Source organism: Passer montanus, unplaced genomic scaffold (genome assembly GCF_014805655.1).
Source record: "Passer montanus isolate IOZ18808 unplaced genomic scaffold, ASM1480565v1 scaffold55, whole genome shotgun sequence".
Classification (NCBI taxonomy): domain Eukaryota; kingdom Metazoa; phylum Chordata; class Aves; order Passeriformes; family Passeridae; genus Passer; species Passer montanus.
Genome location: NW_024370485.1, coordinates 323,285 through 346,210, shown reverse-complemented (window position 1 = coordinate 346,210; position 22,926 = coordinate 323,285). Strand labels below are relative to the sequence as shown.

Sequence of the window (22,926 nt, the reverse complement as noted above, 5' to 3'; positions counted from 1 at the left end):
TCGCTCCCTCTCACTTCCGCCTCGGCGGGGGGCGGGGCCGGCGGGAACGCGTGCCCGGGGGCGGGGCCGCGCTGGATGTGACGTCACTGCCGTTACCGGGTCAGGGGCGGGCCGGCGGGGCCAAGATGGCGCTGAACAGGAACCACTCGCAGGAGGGCGGTGTCGTCATCCCCAATGCCGAGAGGTACCGCGGGCCGGGCGGGTCCTCCGAGCCCCCCGAGCCCCCTGTCCCCTCGTCAGGGCCGGGCGGCGGGGCCCGGTGGCGGGAGGGCGCGCTGGGCCGAGCCCGGCGGTTCCTGCCCGGCCGTTTAGGCCCGGCTCGGCCCGGGCTCTGCGGCACCGAGGGCTCCTGGCAGGGCGGGGGCGGGCCGGGGGCAGCGGGAGCAGGCCTGGCTCAGTCCCTGGGGCTGCCCTCTCTTCCCCGCGGAGCTCGGGGGCCCTTGAAGTCTGGGTGCAGACTGCGGCTACCAGTCAAGGAATTGGGTTTGCTTAAGGTCTGCACTCAGTGACGCCAGAGAGGCAGAACCTGTTTGAGGTGGGAGTCTTGATCGCTTGAATTCCAAGTTGCTCTGCGCGGAGAAGCGCCTCTCTCCGTGGAAGCACAGGCGGCTGCCCTCGCCCCGGGCGGGGACTGACAGACCTGGACAGACTGGGGCTTCCGTGCGGTCCTGCCGGCTGCTCCCAGGTCCTGGCTGGAGAAATCCCAGAAACCCGGGGCCCAGTAAAGGATCGAAGTATACGGATCAGAGGAGTTGGTTTGGGTCTGGTGATTAATAGGAAAATCACACTCGAAGAATGTGCTCCATCTTGTGTTGAGTTTGGAGCTGACTCCTGATGCTTCAGTCAGGAAGGTCCTCTGAGGTGTTGGGGTCATGCCAGTTTAAAGGAGATTTCTCCTTGAATCCTGGGCTGCACCCAAAGCAGCGTGGGCAGAAGGTCAGGGGAGGTGGTTCTGTCTGTGTTCCACTCTGGTGTGACCTCACCTGCAGTGCTGCATCCACTCTGGGGTCCCCAGTGTAAGAAGGCTATGGAGCTGTTGGAGCAAGTCCAGAGGAAGTTGGTAAGAGGAATGAAGCACTCCTCTATGAAGATAGGCTGAGAACGTTGGGGCTGTTCAGCCTGGAGAAGACAGAGTTGTGTGGAGACCTCATTGCAACCTCCCAGTGTCTGAACAGGACCTGCAGGGAAGGCACAGAGGGAGCTGCAGTGCTAGGACAAGCAGTAGTGGGCTCAAGCTGAAAGAAGGGAAGTTTAGGCCAGACATTAGGAAGCAATTCTTTACTCTGAGGGTGGTGAGGCCCTGGAATGGGTTGCCCAGATGAGCTGTGGGTGCCCCAGCCTGGGCAGTGTTCAAAGCTGGCTTGGATAATGCCCTGAGCAAACTGATCTAGTGGCAGGGAGACTGGGACCAGGTAATCTTCAAGATCCCTTCCAAGCCTTAACACTGGCTTGAGATCATGAAACCACACATTCCTTGGGGTGCTGCTCAGTCAGAGGTGAGGCAGTGTGGCTCCCCAGGGACACAGCCCCCTGTGACAGCCCTGGACAGGCACGCAGCTGCAGACCGGTTCAGCAGCCTCCTCACTCTCTGTGGGGCTGGCTGCAGGCTGCCTGCTCGTGTCAGTGGCTGCAAAGCAGTAAACATTGCAATGAGTGCATGGAAATTCTTCCCAGTGAGGCAGAATTGTGAAATGCTGCTCCAAGACATGATTGAGGGAGTGTTCTGGTAAGATTAAAGCTGTCAAAAAGTTGGTTGTATTTAGCCTAGAATATATGTTTCCCACTGGCATTTTGGAAGTGGAAAGAGCTCTGCTGTCTCATAAATCTGTCCCTTCCAGCCAGTCTGAGAATCTCCATCTAGCTCAGCTATGAAGCAGTGTCCCAGTAGAATTTCTTGGTCAGGCTGTTTTTTCTCATCAAAGCTAGACTTTTCAACATCTTCATTCTTGGGTAGCTGCATTTTTCATATACATCTACAGTGTTCTTCTCTTCCCCAAAGAGCAAACAACCTGAAACTACAGGGCATTTGGTTGTTTTTCCATATGGTGGCCCTGAAGATTCCTCCTTTCCCCAAATAATTCCACAGTTTCCTGACTTTGGCTTCTACAGTATGCTGAGCAGAATTTATAAGGATTATTTTAGATCCAGTTGGTGGCCCTGAAGATTCCTCCTTTCCCCAAATAATTCCACAGTTTCCTGACTTTATTTGACTTCTACAGTATGCTGAGCAGAATTCATAAGGATTATTTTAGATCCAGCCCATTCAGGGATTGTGGTTAGATTGTGTTGGTTTAGGGTTTTGTCACTTTGTTTTTCATGCTCTTGAACCATAAAACTCCTTGGAGTGTTCTGCCACTGTAACATGCTCATGGTTTATCACCCTCAAGGTTCTTTTGTTTATTCTGCAGATTTTCTTACTGTGTGGTATGTTTAGATCTGCACCATAGACTCAGTGACATGCTTTCCCAAGATGACTCTTTTTTTTTTTTTCTGAAAATATATTTAATTTTTCATGCAGCTCTATACCCCTGACCCTGCAGCGTTCACAGCTCTTGTTTGGGTTTGTGTCATTAGGAAACTCTGCTAATGTTCCCGTAGATCTCCAGCAGTAATATCTTTGTTGCTGGCACTGCTGACTCATTGCTTCATTCCTCAGCGTGGTGCTGTTTGCTCCAAAGCTTGCTTCAGTCACGGGAGGCAGGCTCAGCAGTGATGTTTCAGTGCAGCCACTTCCTCAGCTTGCACAGTGGGTGTGGTGACACAGCAGTGCTGTTCCAGTGCAGTGGACTTGATGTGAGCATGGACTGGGAGGGAGGATTGCTCTGAGATTGCATCTTGGCATCACGGGAATGGTTTCTGACACCTCAGCCCTTTTGTGCCCTGATCTTTGTGCTGAGGGTCTATGTGTGTAGATTGGAATTCCTCAGTGTGACACCTTTGGAGATGGAAACCCCCCTGTGTATTAAAGGTGCCCTTGCTGAAGGAGGAGCAGGGCTTGTCTGAGATGAGAGGATGAATTCTTCCAGTCTGCATAAATCATCCCTCTCTGTTCAAAGTCAACACAGCGGGGCCCACAGCAGGACTTTGGGATAATATTCAGAGTTCTGCTGTGCTATTCCCTGCCCTGTGTGATAAGGGTATGTGTTACCAAGTTTGTCTCTCCAATTTGTCTGATTTCTTCCTGCAGTGTCCTCAAACAGTGCAAAGATGTGGAGCTCTCCTTCAGTGACGTGACAGGCAAGCCTGAAATCTTCAAAGGCACCAAAAAAGGAATGCTGTATCTCACCCCTTACAGGGTAAGTCTGGTGCCAGCAGGGTTGGTTCTTTCTCAAGGGATCTTGTAAACTTTAAACCAGAAACGTAGTTGATGATAGAATAAGGGATTTTTGTTGTGGAAGGGACCACTGACAGCACTGCGTAGGAGAAGGAAAGGTGGAAATGGGATAGTTCCTACCTATCCCAGTCACCTACAAAGGCACACACAGTCCTGGAAATCACTGTCTAGAGAATATATTTCACATAATGTGTCAGTCAATGAGACTTCCTTTGCAAAATCTCATAGATTATCCTTAAAGAGCAGAATAGTAAAACTCCATAAATATGCTGGTGTGTTCTAAGTGGTTTATTATTTTGGAATGTACCTGCCTCAGGTGAGTGAGCCATGTGCTGTCAAATCTGTTGGGGCTCCCCAGTGTTAAAGCTGTGAAATAACTCAATGCATACTCGTACTGGAGGTTAAGTTACCCTCTTTTTGGATGCTGATACAGTGAGAGCTCCATCATCACTCTCTCAGTTGAATTGAAGTCATTCAGAAGCACTCCCTGCTGTCTTGCAGATGATCTTTGTGTCCAAGGGCAAGGATCCGATGCTGTCCTTCATGATGCCGTTCTATCTGGTGAAGGGGTGCTCCATTGAGCAGCCTGTTTTCTCTGCCAATTACATCAAAGGACAGATCCAGGCTGAGGCTGGAGGTATGTGCCAGTGCTTTGCAGATGGAGCTCTTCCCAAGCATCACAAGGCTGTTTCTGCTGAACACCAGACCAGCTTATGTGCACAGGAATGCCAGAGTAGCTGTGGTGGCATAGCTGGTGTGTCCACACCGGGCTAACTCTCCTCTCCTGCGCTTTAGGGCACTGCTGCCATGTCAGTTCCTGCCCTCAGGCCAGGGACTGACTTGCCCAGGACGACTTTTGTGTAATTCTTTAACTTTGTATATTGTGTTTACTCACTTTCCCAATGTGCTTGTTTTTCTCCTTTCTTTGACCTGAAAGGGTGGGTAAATGACCAAGGCACCAGTCCATGCTATTGATACACAGAATTAGAATTAGCCACCACTTTTGGTTTTTGGGAAGTCAGGAGCCCCTTGGGTATGGTTTGCATGGATCTGGGAGTCTGCTGTCCATCACTGATTTAACTTTGATCCCAATTTGATCATGAAGCCACAGGTAACACTTAACAAAGGTGTTTATGACCAAACATGGGGAATTGCAAAAGATAAACAGGGATTGGAAACATGGCTTTTGGTTCAAATTTCTTCCCTCTTCAGCCTTTTCATGTGCATTTTCATGGCATCTGAAGTGTTTATTCTTTTTGTTTTCTGTTTATAACAATATTTTAAAGTGACTGAGTTGTCTGGGAACTGTGGATCAGCTCACTTTCTTGGGCTGAAGTCATACTAAGACAGTGATTTTGTGGAGGTGAATCACCAAATGATTGACTTTATCCATGATGGACTCTTTTGTTGTATTTCTATACTTTATTTCTGTTTTGTCCCCAATAGACTATCTCTCTTGATACCAATTTAATTGTTAGACAAGGAAGATAAATCTTACATTTAAATGACACATATTTTTTGTTAAAAACACACATTTGATTTAAATCCTAGCTTGAGTTGCAGATCCTGATCTGTAGTTCACTGAGGATATCAATAAAACTTCATCTGAGTGCTTTCAGTTAATATCCCCAGTGAAATAAATGTTCCATCTTCACACTGCTCTTTATTAGGTTCCATTAAACTTTTCAGGAAAGAACAAAGCAGCCTTGTATCTAGAGTAGGCTGCTTCTACATGACTATGCCTTTCAAAGGGTAAAACAATAAATTCCTGATCCTCTTGAGATAATATTTTGGGGGACCTCTGATAGCAGTGCCATGACACTTTCTTCCTGGTAATAGGATGCAAAATAGTTTTGAAATAAAGAAGAAAATAATAATTGAAGTATAAACAATTTTGTTGTCTTGGATTAAATTCTAATTCTCTCTCCTAGGTGGCTGGGAAGGGCAGGGGACATTTAAACTGACTTTCAACAGTGGAGGAGCCATTGAGTTTGGACAGCTGATGTTGAAAGCTGCTTCTAGTGGTAAGGGATTTTCAGATCATGTGGTTCCCCCATGGCTGGCTGAGCTAGTAAGCAAATTGTGCTCGTTCTGAACTTCATGGGAAGCGGGGTACCCTAGGCCCTCTTCCACAGCAAAGTCTTTTTTCTTTTTCCAGGGGAGCTTTTGGTTTCCCTTTCAATCCTTTTTCTTTATTTCATCTTAGTGCTTTGTGCAGTCAGAATGTTCTGGGGTTTGGGTTTCTGAGGTGGACCACCTTTTTCTACAGAACCTTATTTCTACTGGAAAAAAGTTGAAATATGTCATGGTGAAAAATTCACTTAGCTACTCTCAGTTCTCAACTAGTGCAGTAAGATGGGGCAAGATAAAGTGCATATTTGCAGAGGTGAAAAATAATTTTTGAAAAACAAATTCTTTTTAAATTTTCAAATGGAGGAACAAGAACTCTTTTCCTGATGAAGTTTTCTTTTTTAAAAAATTGTGGTTTAAAATGTACTTGTTTTCAGAACAAAAGTATGTTAAAAAAAAAGGAAAACATGCTGTACTGCTACTTGCTTTAGAGAGGCCTTTCCTTCAGGCAGTGGGAGCGCTGTGGTGGGACTGGGACCTGTGGGGTTGTATTGTTGCAGCTGGTTTCCTTCAGCACTCTGTGCCTAATGCTTTTCAGGCACAGCACTATGCCAGGACTATATAGCGAATCTAATGAGGGGAAACAGCGCTGCATTAACAGCACTATTTTCATTTTATTATCTACATTTAGTTTTAAGAACTAAAACTAAACTAAGCGTGTGTTCCTTAGCCTCCAGTGGCGTTCCTCCGCAGCAGCCTGGCTATGGCTACACCCCTGTTCCCGGAGGATACGCGCCTGCCCCCGGCGGCTACGCTGGCCCTCCACCCCCCGGCGGAGCCTATCCCTACGCACCGCCCCCCGTGGCTGCCTACGGACCTGCTCCTCAGCCCATGGGCTATCCCTACGCCCAGGCTCCAGGTTGGAAGCTGTGCATGATGTCTGGTGTTAGCTGTGAGGAGGTGACAGTGGGGGTTGCTGTAGTTTTGTCGCCATCGAGGACCCTTGTCCTTGCAGGAATCTGTCACGTTGATCACGCCCATGTGTTGCTGTAGTTGTAGCTACATGAAGATGTGTTTGCAAATTGTGCTGCTGCTTGGTAGAGAATTATTGCCTGCTGACATGACAGGCATTAGCAAATTATCAAATCCCTGGAAAGCCTGGAGAGCTTCCCTTACCACTGCTCTCATCCCCAGCTAATGTGCTGTCAGGCCTGTGAGCTCTCTGTCCCATGGTCTGTGGTCCAAAGCATCAGCCTGGTGTTGTCTTTTTCAGGTATTTACCCACCACTTCCAAACATGAACCCCATGTACATGCCACCCCCACCACCCTACTCTGGGGCACCTCCTGCAGGATCCTCAGCCCCCACAGCTCCCCCAGCCTGGGTGAGCCCAGGAATGCCAGGTAAATGGGATTGGGCTGTCAGGGTCTGGCTGCAAATGGTGCCTGGGGGCTTGGGCTGAGGGTGGCATGGGCACAGCATGGGGTGGAGAAGCTGTTGTTGCAAGAGCTCCAAGTCTTCTGTAGGGAGCTGCTCTGCCTTGCACTGCACAGCTTGTGGTGAGCCTTAGCCAGCTTTGCTGAGCTGCTCTGAGTTCTAACCCAGCTTGTTGTAGTTCCTCTTGGCTCCTCGGGCCTTTGTTGCCTCCTTGGAAGAGGTGAAGCTGGGGAGAAGGCTCTGGGGCCATGGCCATTGTCTCAGATATGTAAGGTGGCTACTTCTCCTTCCTTTCCAGGAGGCAGCAAGGCCATGGAAGCAGCTTCCAGTGCATATTACAACCCTGCCAACCCACACAACGTGTACATGCCCATGGTGAGTACCATGCCTGGTCTTCATGTGCCTCCTCCCTCCTCTGTCACTAGCAGAGATGGTGCTTTGCTTTCTTAGAAAGTCTAATGCACCTTCATGTTGAACATGAGCAGAAATTTGTATGGGAGGGAGGCTCCCATGAGGAAGACTGGTGAATTTTTCAGTCAGGAAAGGAGGAAGGCCTTGAGATTGATCCATTAACAGCCATTTACTTCCTGTCTTACTCCTAAAGGCATAGCAGCCTTGCAGGGCATGTAGAAAACACAGAGCTCTCTGCATCCATTGGGCCTGAAAATGAGGAGAGTTAAAGAAGAATAGGTCACTTGAGGATGATGGCATGTGGGTTTCTGTTTTGCTTTCTTTCTGGGCTAGGTTTCTTACTGTTCAGTCAGTGGCAGCCAGTAGGTTGTCTGTAGCCTCCATCTGGTACATGGCAGTCTGGCTGTGCCCCTCACTGCCTTGCTTGGCTCTGGCAGGCTGGAGAGTGATGGAGCAGCAAAGCTGGCCCTCAGCCCAGGGTTTGCTGTCTGCTGGGTCAGAGCTATGAGCTTCAACAGGGACAAAGCCCTGGAAGGGAAGGGAGAATGGTATTTAAAACAGATTAAATGGTCCATTTGCAGTAGACCATTTGTTACCTGGTTTTGAGGGAACTTTTCCTAAAAATGTTACGGAGACAGCATTTGTCATGGAACATAGCTGATACTAGAGAGGAATGGTGTGATGAAATGACAGCTTAAACCATAGAACTTGGTTCTGTCTGTAGCTCACTGCAGGGCACTCATTTCTGGTGAGCCAAGCCTGGGAATGCCTGGAAAGAGCTGGTCCTAAAACAGGCATGGTTGTTGACTCTACTGTATCTCTTTCCAGGATCAGCCACCTCCTTATGCACCTCCTGAGGATAAGAAGAACAACTAGCAGAAGGAAATTGCAGCCAGCCTCCCACCTTCTCTCTCCCTGAAGACAACTTGGCTGTTAGTACCCCTCAAGTTAGCATATCTCTAGATCTCTGTTTCTCTACAATAGATACAGTGCTGGGCAGCTGAGCACCTGCCCTCATTAAACACTGAGTCAGTGGCAATACAAGGCAGGACAACAGCACTTTCCTACTTACTTGCTTTATCTCATGGGGTCGAAGGACTAACCTTGTGCCCTGCCGTTGGCTTGGAGAGAGAGATGGACTTATTAAATTGTATCACATGACTAATCTAGGACTAAAATGTGAAGGCTCTGGGATCTTGTTGGAGTGAAACAACTTGGAATGCCAAACTTTTGACTTCTGAAGCACCATTCAGGAGGAAAGGTGTGGAGAGCTATGAGGTTCCCTGCACAGATCCTCTGGTGCCCTAGAAAGGTGTTAAATTTCCTTAAATTCTAGGGCAGTTCAGTTTGAGATGGGACTTTGGAAATCCTGTATTGTTTTGGAAGTGTGTGGCATTCTGAACTAACAGTTGAGGGGTCATGACCTTGGGAAGTGCATTCGAAGAGATGCTGAAGCATTTGGCTACGAAAGAGGGAAGGGGATGGGTCCCTGTCTTTGTAGACATTGAACAGAGAAGCAAACAAAGGTGTGCCTCAGGGCAGTGAGCTCACAGACTGGCAGGCCTGGGGATCAGTCTGTCTCTTCCCTGTGCAAGCAGGCCCCATATCTGTGCAGTGATCCTGTGTCAAGCAGCCATGCCTCGAGCATAATGGAGTCTGCACAGGAGACTGCCTGTCTTGGAGCAAAATATGTGACATTAGGCAGATGACCTGGCAGTAGCCTTGTCAGGAGACAAGTCCTGCAGCCCTGGCTCCCTCTGCTGAGCAAATCTGTGCTGTGTGCTACCTCCACAGGGGAAAACTGGCCTTCATCTTTTCTTTCAGCTGCTGGAGCCAGGCTGTGCGTGGGCAGGTGGGCACTGTAATGCCAGAGCTGGTTGTTTACAGGTGCAGTGCCCTTGGCTGGGAACTGCTGTCTGGGTGGGAGTTACTAGTGCTTGGCTCTCTTGCAGGGACTCTGGCTGCTCAGCCACAAGCTTTCCTTTTTCCTTAGGACATAGTGCTATTAAACCTGCTCTGAAGAGTCTCTAGTCTGGTGAAGACCCTTGTGGTTCTTTACATACAGGGTGACTGTACTTCTTCCTACAGCCTCCCTATCTTCACGAGGAGGGGGAAGGAGTGTTTTCCCTCTTACTTCCCTGTATGCCAGGGCTCTCCTGCAAGTCAGGTTTGCACAACTTAAAAGTATGAATTCCTAAAGCAGTTCCACATGGGGGGAAGTAAATTTCCTCATCTATAAACACTTTTTCTGACTTAGAGATATTCTAACAACTCTGTATTTAAAAAAAAATCAACCTTGAATGTTTGTTACTTTTTGAATTGCACTTTAATACAGGAGTGTTGATACCTTTATCTGCCAGTTCAGTGTTGTGTGTGTCGTGTTGACCTTAATTCTTGCATACTGCACAGAAGGCTGGAATGAACTACAGCCACTGCTGCTGCTGTTCCCTTGGGTCACCTGTGGGTCAGGACATCCCTCTCCCTGGTATGTGGCTAAGCTGGACCTGGAATCAAGTGACTGGAGGGAGTGAAGAAGGTGGGGCTTATCCCCTTGCTGCCTGGGAAGGGTGGAAGGCTGGCTGGTGCCTGTGGTTATGCCCAGGTATCCAGAAGTGGCACATGTTCATTTTCCATCACTCCTTGTAACGAGGGCTGTGTCACACTGCTACTCATCACAGCTGCATTTGTAGCACCTCTTCTGTGTACATTACACCAGAGGGGAGGCCTTTGAAGTCTTTAAAAGAAAATCCTCGTCAGCAATGGAAAAATAAATATATAATAAGGAAAATGGCACTTGGCTATAGACTGTAAAATCTGTTTCCCCTTGTGCCAGGAAATACTGCTGCCCTGCTGAACATGTAACTACTGGAAAGCCACTTCCTACTCTGCAGCAGTCCAGTTTCTGACAGGAAACCAGTTCTATTTCCTAGCATAGTTGTTCCTGTTTTGAGGTAATGACCCTGTAATCCTACATTAACCAAGCAGGTATAGCTAGCAACACATGAAACAGAGTCTATGATCTACTTCCCTTTATTTCAATCAATTTGCCTCAATCACTCCCCAAGAACAAAGTCAACTCCTTGTTTTGCTGACAAGTCCTCCCTTATTAGAACTGCAAGCATTGTGGTCAGAATCTTGACCCTGCACCTCAGAGAAAGTTTCTGGAAGGGTCCAGAATCAACCATTTGGTCCTTCAGGAACCAGAGTGGACAACAGATAACCAGGAAATCTCCCACAGCTGAACAGAAATAGAGACATTTTTTTCCTAATCTAAAATGTGGTATTTCCCCATTCTGAGGCTTAATCTTGTGTCACCTAGAACTCCTCCATGGGTAGTCTGCTCTATGAAGGTGAAGCAGTTGAGGGCTTTAGAGTGTCCTGACACTCACTTCCAGTTTATTAGTGCAGACTCCTCCTCAGGATAGAGTTGTGGATGCAAGGGCCCTTGGGAGAAGAAGCCTTTCCCTGAGACATCCTGAGTTTTCAGCCTGCTGAAGTAGGATCTGATCCTCCTTTTAGCAGAAATTTCCTTCTAGAGAAAGAAAGATGCAACTTTCAGCTCGGAGGCATCTGTGACCAACTCCCAACCCAAAAGACCACCTCAACTGAGCGTCAGAATCTTCCTGCCAGCACTCCTACACAACGTGCCATGGCTCTACAGTTTTTGGTGTGTACCACAGCACAGCTCCTGGAGTTGTGCATGGCTCATGGAGATTTTTGCTTCCTGTAAACTTCTACCAGAGGGGCTTTAATACAATGCGAGCACGCACACCAGGGTGCAGTAGTGCTGGCCTCTAGAATCGTGGCAGCAGGATCAGGCCTGCAGGAAAAGCCTCACTGCACAGGGCCACTATGCCTCCAAGAGCTCTTGGTCCTGGTGGGGATATGTGGGGGAGGCAGCCCAGCTGACAGCTCCTCATCCTAAACCAAGCTGATTATAGCAAAAGAAAGAAGGTGACCAAGTCTGATCCTTGAGGTTAATGCCATCACACACCTGGGGAAAAAGGGAAAGTCACAACCCTCGGAGATACTAAAGCACCCAAAGCCTTTCTAGACGTGTAGTTCAAACAGACCCTGCAGCAGCCAGCAGAACCCAGCTCAAAGCAATGAAGTTCTCAGGTGTCAGAGCTGACAAACTTCAGTGGTGGTGGACTCTGCTTAGATGGCATCTTCCACAGGAGGATCTCAAAAGGCTTTGCAATCACTGAGGCATGACGCTCTGCACACCTTAGGCAGTGGGTAACAAGAATTCCTGATTTGTGCGGACGGAGCAGACACCACCAAGCTGGTACCAGGGGATGGTCAGTGCCCAGCACTGCTGGGCTCTGCAGCAAAAGGCACTTGTGCAGTGAAGAGCCACGTGCCCCAGGGTCTCACGGCTCACCCTGGCACTGCTCCACACCCCATCCACTGGGCCCTGTCACAGAAGGGCTGGGCCTTGCTGTCTGACAGCCTGCCAGGGTTGTGGTGGGAGTGCTGTGGGACGGAGATACCACATCACCACCCCCGAGGGGTTAATAATGACTGAGAAGTTGTCTGCTGTTCTCAGGGCCCCAACGATCTTCCCGGCATACACGTCTTGTACCTGAAAGAGAGAGATGGAGCTACCAGCAATTCCAGACCTTGCATCTTGGGGTCCAGCTGTGGTCACGGACATGGCATAGTGGGGCAGGGCACAGCAGTGGGCAACAGAAGAGTGACCCAGTGGGCAGCTGTCCCTTCACCCCAGAGGCACAGAGTGAGAGTACCCCCTCTCACCCCCCCAGAACACACAGATCTGGGAACAGGGGGATCCATGTGCCATGGGACTGCCCTGCTGTGTGGTGTGTCAGTGGGGCTCACCTCATACACAGCATCCTCAGGGAAGTGGAGCTTGGCCAGGCTGGTGGTGTAGCGGAAGGGCATATCTGTCCTGCGGCTGAAGAACACAAGGGCGCTGGCAGCCCGTGACAGTGGGCGCAGGAACACCTCGATGTGGGATTTCTCCTAGGGGCGGGGATAGGTGTGTGAGCCAGAGTAGCCAGGAGCAGCATGACTTCTGACTTTGCCCTGTGGGGCTGCTACACCAGCAGGCCCACAACTCCCACAGCTCTCTTGCTCCTCTTTCTCTGCATCGCTTCCCTCTCCCTCCTTATTTTGATGTTCTGTGCTACTTCTGTCTGCTCTCCCAAAGGCATCTGCTTTCCCCCTAACCTTGACAATCCTGCGCCCCTGGATTCCCAGGGGGTCCTGGTTGATCTGGATCATCAGGCGGTTCTGCAGGATCTCCTTGGCACTGGGGGAGATGGTGCGGAGATCCGTGGACATGAGGAGCGGAGCTGCCATCACTGTCCACAAAGCCATTTGGGAGCGTGACTGCTCGTAGCTAAGGCCGAAGTTTCCAATGATGAGCTGGAGGGGAGATGATGAAAAGATGGAAGTAGCAGAAAAAGGTTAGAAACTTGTCTGTTTGTCACCCGTGGTGATGCTGCTTCCTGCTGGGAGGGAATGCACAAGGGAAACCTCACACTCACTTTTGCTTCCCCTTAAGTAGACCACCACAGCCACTGGGAGATCTCATCCCTGCTAGCAACATACACTCAAATACACTTGTTAACACCCCTTGTTTCACCACTATTTGCCCTCAGGCCGTGCAGGGAAGGAGAACAACACCTGAAGAACCTGAGAGGTAAATTCAAGTGGTGAAGTTCATTGCAATCACTGTGGTTTTTCCCCTAGCTTAGCCAAAGGCAATACCATCTTTGCCTCTGCAGCAACAGGGCTCCTGCTCCTGGAGCTCTTCCTTTGCCCTGCCCCTAGGAGGGGATCCCTGAAGATCCTCATCCCCAGACAGGACCAAAGCACCCATCACCCAGCCGCACCATGTCCGGGTCGTTCCAGTGACCGGGGCCAGCTGCCGGCTGCAGCACGTCCTGGTTTGTGAAGAACCAGTCCACGATGGAAAGTACACTGTCCCAGGAGTCCTGGATGTCATCATAGTTACGCCACAGGTTGCAGATCTCTGCCAGGATGGTGTAGTTCACCTGACAAGGGGAACAGTGTCAGGCAGGAGAGGAAAAAGAACTGCTCTGCAAGGTGGGGGAGGCAGGGCAGCACTGCTGAATTGTTGAGAGCTGCACTGTCCAGCAAGTGTGTAACAGACAGAGGAGTCTGGAGAAGGGCAAGGAAGCAAGACAGAGCCATATCCCACTATGTCTGGGCACCCCAGTACTATAGAATGTCTGGCAAAAACAACCACAGAGGCTATGGGGAAATCTGATAACCTATCAGCTACAAGAATGAGAGGAGCTCAGGACTGACTCAAAAAATGAAAGAGGAAATACGTGAGTGCAAGCAATTCTCGAGAAAGATATACTAGGAAGATTATCCTACTTCAAGAACTGAAACCAGACAACATTGTTTCACAAGAAGACTGTCAGGACCAACCCCACACCGTCTGAGTAGGGTGGAGAGGATATACTCCAGAGCCTTTTTCCTACAAACTCCCATCTCCAGCTGTATTGGGACCCCCAAGTGTCCCCGGGTACCTGGCAGGAAGGCCACATTCCCTGTGGAACCTGCAGCATCATCCAGGGGTGGAAAATTAAGTGGGGTGTAACACCCTGCCCCTGGTGCTCCATTCAAGAACTGAAACCAGACAACATTGTTTCACAAGAAGACTGTCAGGACCAACCCCACACCATCTGAGTAGGGTGGAGGATACACTCCAGAATCTTCTTCCCACAAACTCCCAGCTCCAAGCTGTATTGGGACCCCCAACTGTCCCCAGGTGCCTGGCAGGAAGGCCACATTCCCTTTGGGACCTGCAGCACCATCTAGGGGTGGAAAATTAAGGGGGTGTAACACCCTGCTCATGGTGCTCCAGCAAGAGCTCCTCAAGGGCACATGGGACACGGGAACTTGCCAACAGATGGGAAATCCCTTACCTTGGGGGGAAGACCCCCCTGATATGCTGGCCAGCTGCAGGAGTAGACAATGGGGCGGCCTGTGGCATTCAAGGCCCTCGCCATTTCTGGATATCCTTAAGGAGAGAAGATATCAACCAGTGAAGGGGGTGCTGGCAGCAGCCCATGTCCCAGTAGCAGCCTTTGTCCCAGCCCACCCAGCAAGGGGAATACCAGGCTAGCCTGGCTTCCTTCCTTACACCAGCTCCAGGGCACACAAACTCGCCTCTTTTCCCAGCATTTGCAATAGGAGGCACAAGGGAAGAACTGGCTGGCCCAGTGCTGCTGCAGAGGGCCAGCTGCCCCAACCCAGGCAATAGGGGGAGGAATGCCAGAGGCTGGTGAACTTTTACCCTTTGCCTGCTCCTCTGCAGATGAGTAACATCCATCCAGCTTCAGCATGTCCACACCCCACGCTGCAAAGGTCTGGGCATCCTGCTTCACATTTTCCAACATGGTGCCTGGGTAGCCCCCACAGGTGAAGATGCCCAGGTCACCATAAATGCCCAGCTTCAGGCCCCTGGCATGGACCTGTGAGGAGAACAGAGCTGCAAGGAGCAAATGAAGGGATCCAAGGTGTCTCCCAGGTACCAGAGTCCTCTTTTCCCTCGCAGCTCTCCCACCATACTGGCATGGGGACAGAGATCCCCAGTGGCCCCCAGCGGGCACTCACATAGTCAGCCAGAGCCTTAATCCCGCTGGGAAATCTCTTGGGGTCGGGAACCAGCTGTCCGGCCGCATCCCGCTGCTTGGCAGACCAGCAGTCATCCATGTTGATGTACTCGTAGCCCAGCTCCCTCCAGCCATCCTCTGCCAGCCGGTCTGCCATCTCCAAGAAGAGCTGCTCGCTGTGGAGTGAGGAGGGATGGCAGGTGAGACCCTGCCACCCTTGCACAGGTGACCTGCACCCTCAGCAGGTGAGGTAGGCAGAGGGAATTGGGGTTAACTGGGGGCTCTGGAGGGCTGGTCCTCCATTAAACCCTGGAGACGGGAGCTCTTTTTCAGAGTAGTAATTGTTAGTTAATGTTGATGAAGTTGATAGGGTCTTCATTTGAAGTGTTGGTCTGTTGTTGAATATTGAATGTTAAGAATTCTGGGACTTGCCTTTGGGTGCCACTGTTAAGTGTTACTATCTTTCCCTGTATTTGTATCCCTTTCCATCAGGAACCACTTCCTCTGCTCCCAGAAGGACTTACACCCGGACTGAATTTAATGAGGGGCTGTTGGTACTATATGGACCCTCTCAAAAACAACAAACTAGCACATAAACTATGATTTTAACCTGGCAGCACCACAGGGAATCACCCACCATTGACCAGAGCTGGATTCTGTCCTGTCACCATATAATAGTACTCAGTCTGGATGGCACCCCTAAACTAGAAGCCAACATTGTCTCAGCTCTGCCGAGAGACAAAGCTGCACTTCTCCTCCTCAGCATCACCCTATGGGAGCAGCGGCGGTGTGCGTGACCCCTCGGGTTCCCCACCCAAGAGCTGTTCTTAGAAAAGGCCTTGTTAAAGGAGCTGGTCTCCTGGCCCTGTTTGTTACAGTCCGGCCCACAGGAGGGTCTCCAGCGCTCCCATTTAAACCCTATCCGTGTTTACTGACCTCACCGAGGGGGAAGCATTTCCCCGACTGCCCGAAAAGCCTGGCTACATCTTTCGGCTCTGGGGGCTCTCCGGCCCAACACCGGGGCGTCTCAGCCTCCAGCCTCCCATGCACCCCCTACCCCGGGGTCCCAGGGACGCAGACGGTGCCAAAGCCATCCCGGCCCTGAAGTTCGACCTGACCGAGCCCCATCCACTGACCTGATGCAATTCCGGGGATCCGCCTCGCAGTCCACGTTGCAGCGGAACCTCTCCCAGGACATCCAGCCCATGGGGGGAGTGCGCGCCAGCCCGTTCTCCAGAGCCACGGAGGGCAGCGCCAGGGCCAGGGCCAGCCCGCTCAGCACCAGCGCCTCCATCGCTGCCGCCGCGGCGCGGAGCGGCTCTGCCGGCCCGGCCCCGCTCACATGATGCCGCCTGCATCAGCTGACGGACCGCCCACGGCTCCCGCCCGCCCGCGGCCACCGCGCCCCGCCGCTGTTGCAGCCCGCAGCCGTGCCTGCCCATCAGTATCGCTGCCCCGCTGCACCCTGTCCGTGCTGCACACACTGCTGTGGCCGGTGCCAGCAGCCCTGCGCCCAGCCCCTACTGCGCCCCGCTGCCGGCACCCTGCCACGGCCGCCGCCGTGCCCCAGCAGTGACTGGCAGCGGGGGTTGAGGTCACCCCAGGTTGCGGCCCCGCAGAGGTGCGGGAGCACGCGGCTCCGCTCCGGCGGGGTCCCGCCGTCCAGGGAGGCGCTGGGCAGGGGCAGGGGCCGGGCGGCGGCGGGGCGGGAGCGGCGGCGGGGCCGCGGGGGTCGCAGGCACAGGGCGAACTCACACACGGAGGGGCACAGACACACACAAAGACACGCAGCCCCATCGCACAGGCGTGCGCCCGCACACAAAGAGCAGAGCCCAGCGCGGCACACGCGGGACCCCCGCAGCCCCCCGGCGTCAGGGCCGGCCTGGGCCGCCCCGCTCTCCGCAGCCTGAGAGTGCCAGGCTGGAAGCTCCCCAGGGCAGAGCACCTCCAGGGAACAGCCTTTCCTTGTGTCTGATCGGCCTCTTGGGCATTTTTCAGCTGGGGTCCGTGCCCCCGTGTCCTCAGCTGTGCCCCACAAGCCCTGATGGGAGAGAGGGGCTCCGAGAGGGATTCTGGAAGTTGCTCAGCAGTGGGGAGCTCCTAGCGCCCAAATCTGTTCTGGGAGTGGTGGCTGTGGTTTGTTTTCTGCATATTTCTATGTGTGGAGTTTTAGCGGTTGGAAATCCTTTTGCAATTGAACAATCCACAAAGGTTGTGCTGGCTCTGTCCTTCAAGGCTCTGTCCTCCTTGACTTGCTGAGTTGCCTGCCAAAAGGCCTCCACAAATGGGGCAGTGACAGCTTCTGCAAAACATTTCTTTTTTTCTTTTAAGAAACCCAAAAACAAACCCAGGAGCCAGAAAACAAACCCACAGGAGCACTGGCCTGTGCTGGGATGGGGCTCAGGCTTTGAAGCAAGTGCATGTTCCCCCAGTTTTGCTATCCCAGTTTCCAGTGCAGCTTGCCTGCACTGAGAACCCTGGGTTTCTGATGTGGGAGTGATACAGCTCTTAGCTCTGTCAGTCCCAAACTGTTCTGGCTCGTAACTCCTTCTTTCTCCTTCTCCTCCACCAAAGATGGTGCACATCACGCTGAAGCCTCCTTCACCCTCGGCTAGGGAGCAGGCTGGCCAAGGAAGACAGCGAGGGTTTGCAGTCTGACCTGCACAGCTGGTATGGCACCTGGCACCCCACTGCTGGTGAACCTCCTGGAGCTGGGAGTTCTGCTGCCAGGAGGGCTGGTGGGGGTGGGTGGTCCTGCATGGAGACAGGGAGTAGGGAAAGGGGACTGATGTGTAAATTCCAGAGCCCTTGGGTCTGAAACACTCCTCTTATCCTGCCTTCTAATAGAGAGCAAAATGAGTGCCTTGCAGGCAGAGAGGCAAATTTCTTTGAAGTGCTCCATTAAAAACCAGCAAAGTAGGTCACTTGTGGAATAAGAGAGGAAGCAGCGGTGTTGATGTTCCCAGGGAAGGCAGGTGTCTGGGTGGTGAGGCTCTGGTAGTGACCTCCTCTTTGCAAGGAGGAACCAGCCTGCCCTTTTAGGGGTACCTGCTGGGTTAGACGCTGTCCTGTACCAGTGGCTGCTGGAGTGGGGGCTGCTTTTCCCTGGGAGCAGGATCAGGCCTCTTCTGGTGGGTCCAGTGCCATGCTCCTCACACCAAGACAACCTCTTCCCCCTGTCTTCCTTTGCTCCTAGGTGGGGCGATGAAGCTGAACGAGCGGAGCGTGGCCCACTACGCCACCTGCGACTCGCCTGCCGACCACACCGGCTTTCTGCGCAAGCGGGTGGAACGGCACCACCACCATGGCACCTCCTACCAGCGCCGCTGGTTCGTCCTCAAGGGCAACCTCCTCTTCTACTTCGAGGAGCGGGAGAGCCGGGAGCCCGTGGGGCTGGTGGTCCTGGAGGGCTGCACCGTGGAGCTGTGCGAGGCCGCTGAGGAGTTCGCCTTCGCCATCCGCTTTGACGATGCTGGTGCCAGGGCTTACGTGCTGGTGGCTGACGGGCAGGCTGCCATGGAGGCCTGGGTGAAGGCACTCTCACGGGCCAGCTTCGACTACATGCGGCTGGTGGTGAGGGAGCTGGAGAAGCAGCTGGAGGAGGCCTGCAAGAGCTTGGCTGCTTGCCGTAAGTCTCCACGGAGGTCCTCCTCCTCCTGCTCTGGCAGGAAGAGGCATCTCTCCAACCCTGCCTTGCAGCCTCTCCAGGAGAAGCCCACCACCCTGGAGAATGGCTACTCCACATGGAGTAGTGGTGGTTGTGTCGCCAGTGGAGCCACCTGCACTGACCATGATGGGGGGCAAGCGAAGCCCCCGCCCCTGCCTCCACGCCGGCGCTCGGCTGGCAGCAGTGCCACAGGATCCCCAGCACCTGGCGTCTCACCAGCCATGCTGGAGAGCCCAGTGCCACCAGAAACCATCTGCTTCTCCAAGCTGCACAACTGGTACGGGCAGGAGATCGCAGTGCTGAGACGGGAGTGGCAGGAGAGGCAGAAGAGGGGACACCCGTGACTGGGGACACAGGACACAAGTCACTGGCCAGCTGACACCCGGCAGCCTGTCCTGCGTGCAGGAAGAGGGAAGTGAGGGACGCTGCTTGCCCCCCGTCCTCATGAGTGGCTGAGTGTGTGATGTGTGTATGCTTCACTTAGGAGGGACTCAAGTCTCCTCTAAACCTCACATTTAATTTCTATGAGGCTTTAAGCAGTCCAAGAGTGTGTAACAACAGGGGAGCCACCTTTATTTACACTCTCTGCTGGAAATAGGAGCTGCCCAAATCAGCACATATGCAATGAACCTCAGCCAACAGGCTTGGCACTTGCTGTCCTGACATAGTGGATGCTTTGGGTGTTTCATCCCCTACCTCTCCTTCATCACTTTTTTGTTTGTTTTGTTTCTCAGTGTGAAAGTTTGCTTTTGGTCAGTGCTTATTACTGTCTGTGGTCTTGTGCCAAAGTCCTTCTGCCTTTGTTCTTTTGCTAGAGATAAGGCTGGGCTCTTACAAAGTGCCTCTGACAGGCCACTGGCCCGGCGCGTGCCTCCAGCCTTGTGCCTCTCCCACTACAGGACATGAGAGCCATGCAGCTGCTGCTGGCCAGCAACTGGGGCTTTTGCAGTGTTTCTTTACTTTCATCTGCACTAACCCTTCCTTCAGCTAAATCCTTCAGGATGTGGATAGCATGGTCTTGCAACTGTCTCTTTGTGTGCTCATACTCAGCAGCAAGCCTGAAATGGAGACACAGAGTTTAGCCTGAAGCCACAGCAAGGACACCAGGAGCTCCCCAGGGCTGGTCTGGACTCTGTCAAGCAGTAACCAAGCCTGCTAATGCCTCTGGCTCAAGGTTTCCCCGTTCCTAAACAGGGATGCTGAAGCCTCTTTGCCTGGGCAGGAGTAAATTTCTCAGCCTTTGCTTAGACACAGCCCCTGCAAAGTGCCATGGAGGGCTCAGTCAGCTCATGGGGCTGCCTGCCCAAGGGGCTGTCCAGAGCCACCCTCCTCTCTCAGCGCTGTGGCTCTGCCCAGGCCCCAGCAGCGCTGTGCACTTGGAGCAGAGGCTTTGAAGGGTGGGGAGTGAGAGAGGCCTGCTCTCAGGAGGAGAAGTGAAGGTGTGGGAGTGAGTTTGGGGTGTTGGCAGTGTCTGGGCTCTCCTCTCCAGCCATATCGCTGCCTTCTGCCAAGCCTGTACCTGGCCTGCCCGCGCTTCCCTCTGATTTCATGTCAGCATTGCTTGGCTGATCTCTGCAGCACATCCCATCCTCCCAGCGGGCTGGGAGGGCTGCGGGGAGGGCAGGCCTGTCACCTCACTGTGGAAACAGACTTGTCCATCAGTAGGTCAGAAACCTTGGCCACAAGGCACACGGTACAAGTAGGTGGGTGCCAAGTCCAGGGACTAGAACACCCTTGGGATGGGGGTTAAAAATCTCCCTTATCTAGTTGCCTACTTCCATCTAAAAACCGGGTTTTATTGTCCTTTTTTATTAAAGAGCTTTGCTGGGAAAGCAAAAGCCCATTTCAGATGGTGACTGGCTGGAACCTTTCTGGACTTAAACACACTCAGCTTCCTACTTTGCAATAGCCTGTAGAGATAGCCAATGCAGAAATCAAATTAATTCTATTAACTCTTGGTGCCTTTTAAAATATGTCTCTGGTAGTTTTGGATTATGAGCTTCCAGCCTCCTGCCTAATTATGGCTCGATGGTATATTGCAGGAAATCAGATCTTAAATTAGATCTTACAAATGACCTTGGGCAGTGAGAATGTAACCTTCACTTGTGAGTAACACAATCCAGTCCTCTCCAGTTCGTGGTTGTATTACTTCACAGCAAGTTTGGGAGGATTATTTTTGTTTGGCTTTTGTGAAAACAGTTCAGAAAAATGTGGAGCAGGTGGCCATGGGGCAAGGCCCTGGCTTCATCAGCAGCTTGGCTGGTTGGACATAGGGGCCATTCCTGCTTCCCTACCCTGCTGCTTGAAGAGTTCAGCACTGTAGCTTTCCTGGCTGCAAATGTGTCCCTTTTCCCATGGCAGAGCAGCAGCATCAGGGGATTGCACTACCTGGTGCCTCCTTGCTCTTAGCATGGGTATTTTGGGACCAAGGTCAAGCATTTTCCTGTGGTTATTTTTAAAAATGTAATACAGAGACAATATTCCTGATGTCTCAGATTAACATAAGGTGGATTGACAGTAGAGACTCAACTTCCAAAACAAATCAAACTGTAGTGGCAGTTCCTACATGAGACCCAAGAATTGGGAGTGACTTGAAAGGGAAGATAAATTAATGAAGCCAGTTCTGTCAGAACTGAAACTGAGACAGTATAATTCATTTAAGGGCAGTTTCACTTTTAAGAAGCTTAGTGTGTTTTAATAAGCCAGGATTGTGCTCCTAACACTGCTAAAGAGCTTACATTTAATGCTTTAATCTGTCCCATTCAAACGGCACAATTTCCACGCTACCTACCTTTGCATTAGCCCATATCCCAGCTAAATCCCAAACCCTGCACGAGGCTCTGCGCTCTGCTTTCCATCTGATCACCTTTGGAGTAATTTTGTGGTTTATTCTGCAGTGCTGACAGGAAAATAGCTGAATCCTGATCCACATTTATGCTCAGCCCAGCCATCCATGCCTGGGCCTTTGCTAGGTCTCCAGAGCACTGCGTGACTCTGGATGTGCTGAATCAGGCTTTCCTCACCATCCCACTATTGTAGCAGCCACCTTGGAGCCTTGCCCACATTTTTATGGGGCTACAGGATTTTTAATGACCACTGCCACTGGCTTCATTAGGCAGGAAGCCCCCGAGTGCTGCAGTGCCTCCTCAGAGATGGAGGCTGCCCCGCCAGCCCAGCTGAGCTGGATGTGCTGGCAGTGCCTTTGCAGCAGCCCTGGCACAAGGTCGGGATTTCAGCTTCCTGAGGCTGAACATTCAGCAGCCTGTCTGTCTTGCTGCAGGCAGAGGTTGTTACAGGAAAGGCAGAGAGTTTTCCCTGCACATCGTCCCTGGCAGCAAAATAAGGCTGATTGCCACCCAGGGTTTTTCTCCAGTTGTTCAGGTTTGGACTGTTGCACCTCCTGCCTCCACTTTCCCTTTTTGTTTTTAAAAATAGAGAATGTCTATCTAAACAGGTTCCTAGGCAAAGGGGGAGCTGAACACTCATTTGAATAGGTACTTGTCTTAAAATACTGAAGTAAGATCCTTTTCTAAGGGTTTTCTTTAGTGCACAAGTGATGAGAGGAAGGTGCTAAAATTTAAAAGAAATTGAAAGAGGAAGGGCAAATTCTGACACGGCCTTTGTGAGCTGTGCCAGAAGGGCTCCCAGTACTGCTAAAATAGTTGGTTCAATCCTTACTTTTTTTTTTTGTTTTTTTTTTTTTGGTAAAACTGTGCTGTTTTCCACTGAGTCCAGGTGAAGAGTAACCTGAAGGTTTTACATGGCCACTCTTGGCCCCGTGGTGGACAATCACGACCAAGGTCAGATATATTCCGTGTTACAGGAGCTGCCCCTCAGTGTCACCTCTCTGGGCTGTCTGTGCTGAAAAGAAACCCCGGGGAAATGCTCGGGGCATCTTTCAGCAGCAGCACCAGCCTGGTGCTCTCTCGGCACAATTACCTGGGACACTACGAGCCACTTCTGCCTTTCCAAGCGCTTCTATTTGGGCAGGGCGTGTTCCCTTTCCTGGGAGATGGTTTTGCATGCGCCTCTTTTACACACGGAACTTGTATTGTACATTGCATTACGTTCTTTGGAGTTTGTTTTACACGCGGAACTTGTATTATACATTGCATTACGTTCTTTGGAGTTTGTTTTACACGCGGAACTTGTATTATACATTGCATTACGTTCTTTGAAGTTTGTTTTACACGCGGAACTTGTATTACGCATCCCATTACATTGTTTAGAGTTTGTATTTTATGCCGCGAAGCCGAATAAACCGGTTTGATTTGTAGCCCGTGCGCTGTTAGTGGAGCCGTGAAGCCCCGTGGCGTGCCTGCAGGGCCAGCCCGTTCCCTCCCGGCCCGGGTTTCCGCGGACCGGGAGGTGCCGGCAGGCGGCCGGGCCCGC

General features: G+C 51.7%; 3 protein-coding genes across 3 annotated transcripts; 2 read left to right on the top strand and 1 right to left on the bottom strand.

Moving 5' to 3' along the window:
* Nucleotides 1-37: 37 nt before the first annotated feature.
* On the top strand, nt 38-9,610 carry WBP2NL (WBP2 N-terminal like). Its single transcript, XM_039725476.1, has 8 exons — nt 38-184; nt 3,188-3,296; nt 3,836-3,971; nt 5,266-5,358; nt 6,135-6,323; nt 6,678-6,806; nt 7,139-7,215; nt 8,080-9,610. Exons 1-8 carry the CDS (start codon nt 126-128, stop codon nt 8,125-8,127), a joined length of 840 nt encoding a protein of 279 aa, XP_039581410.1. The 5' UTR covers nt 38-125; the 3' UTR covers nt 8,128-9,610.
* Nucleotides 9,611-10,265: 655 nt separating this feature from the next.
* Nucleotides 10,266-16,511, bottom strand: NAGA (alpha-N-acetylgalactosaminidase). The gene is given in 9 exon segments (XM_039725470.1): nt 10,266-11,836; nt 12,094-12,237; nt 12,445-12,642; nt 13,113-13,274; nt 14,178-14,272; nt 14,549-14,726; nt 14,869-15,043; nt 16,004-16,198; nt 16,200-16,511. Coding segments are annotated over 9 exon segments (1,422 nt in total). The 5' UTR covers nt 16,310-16,511; the 3' UTR covers nt 10,266-11,671.
* PHETA2 (PH domain containing endocytic trafficking adaptor 2) lies at nt 12,663-22,810 on the top strand. The gene is made up of 3 exons (XM_039725477.1): nt 12,663-12,683; nt 17,442-17,537; nt 18,064-22,810. The coding sequence occupies exon 3, from the start codon at nt 18,072-18,074 to the stop codon at nt 18,876-18,878; it is 807 nt and encodes a 268-aa protein (XP_039581411.1). The 5' UTR covers nt 12,663-12,683; nt 17,442-17,537; nt 18,064-18,071; the 3' UTR covers nt 18,879-22,810.
* The last annotated feature ends 116 nt before the right edge of the window (nt 22,811-22,926 follow it).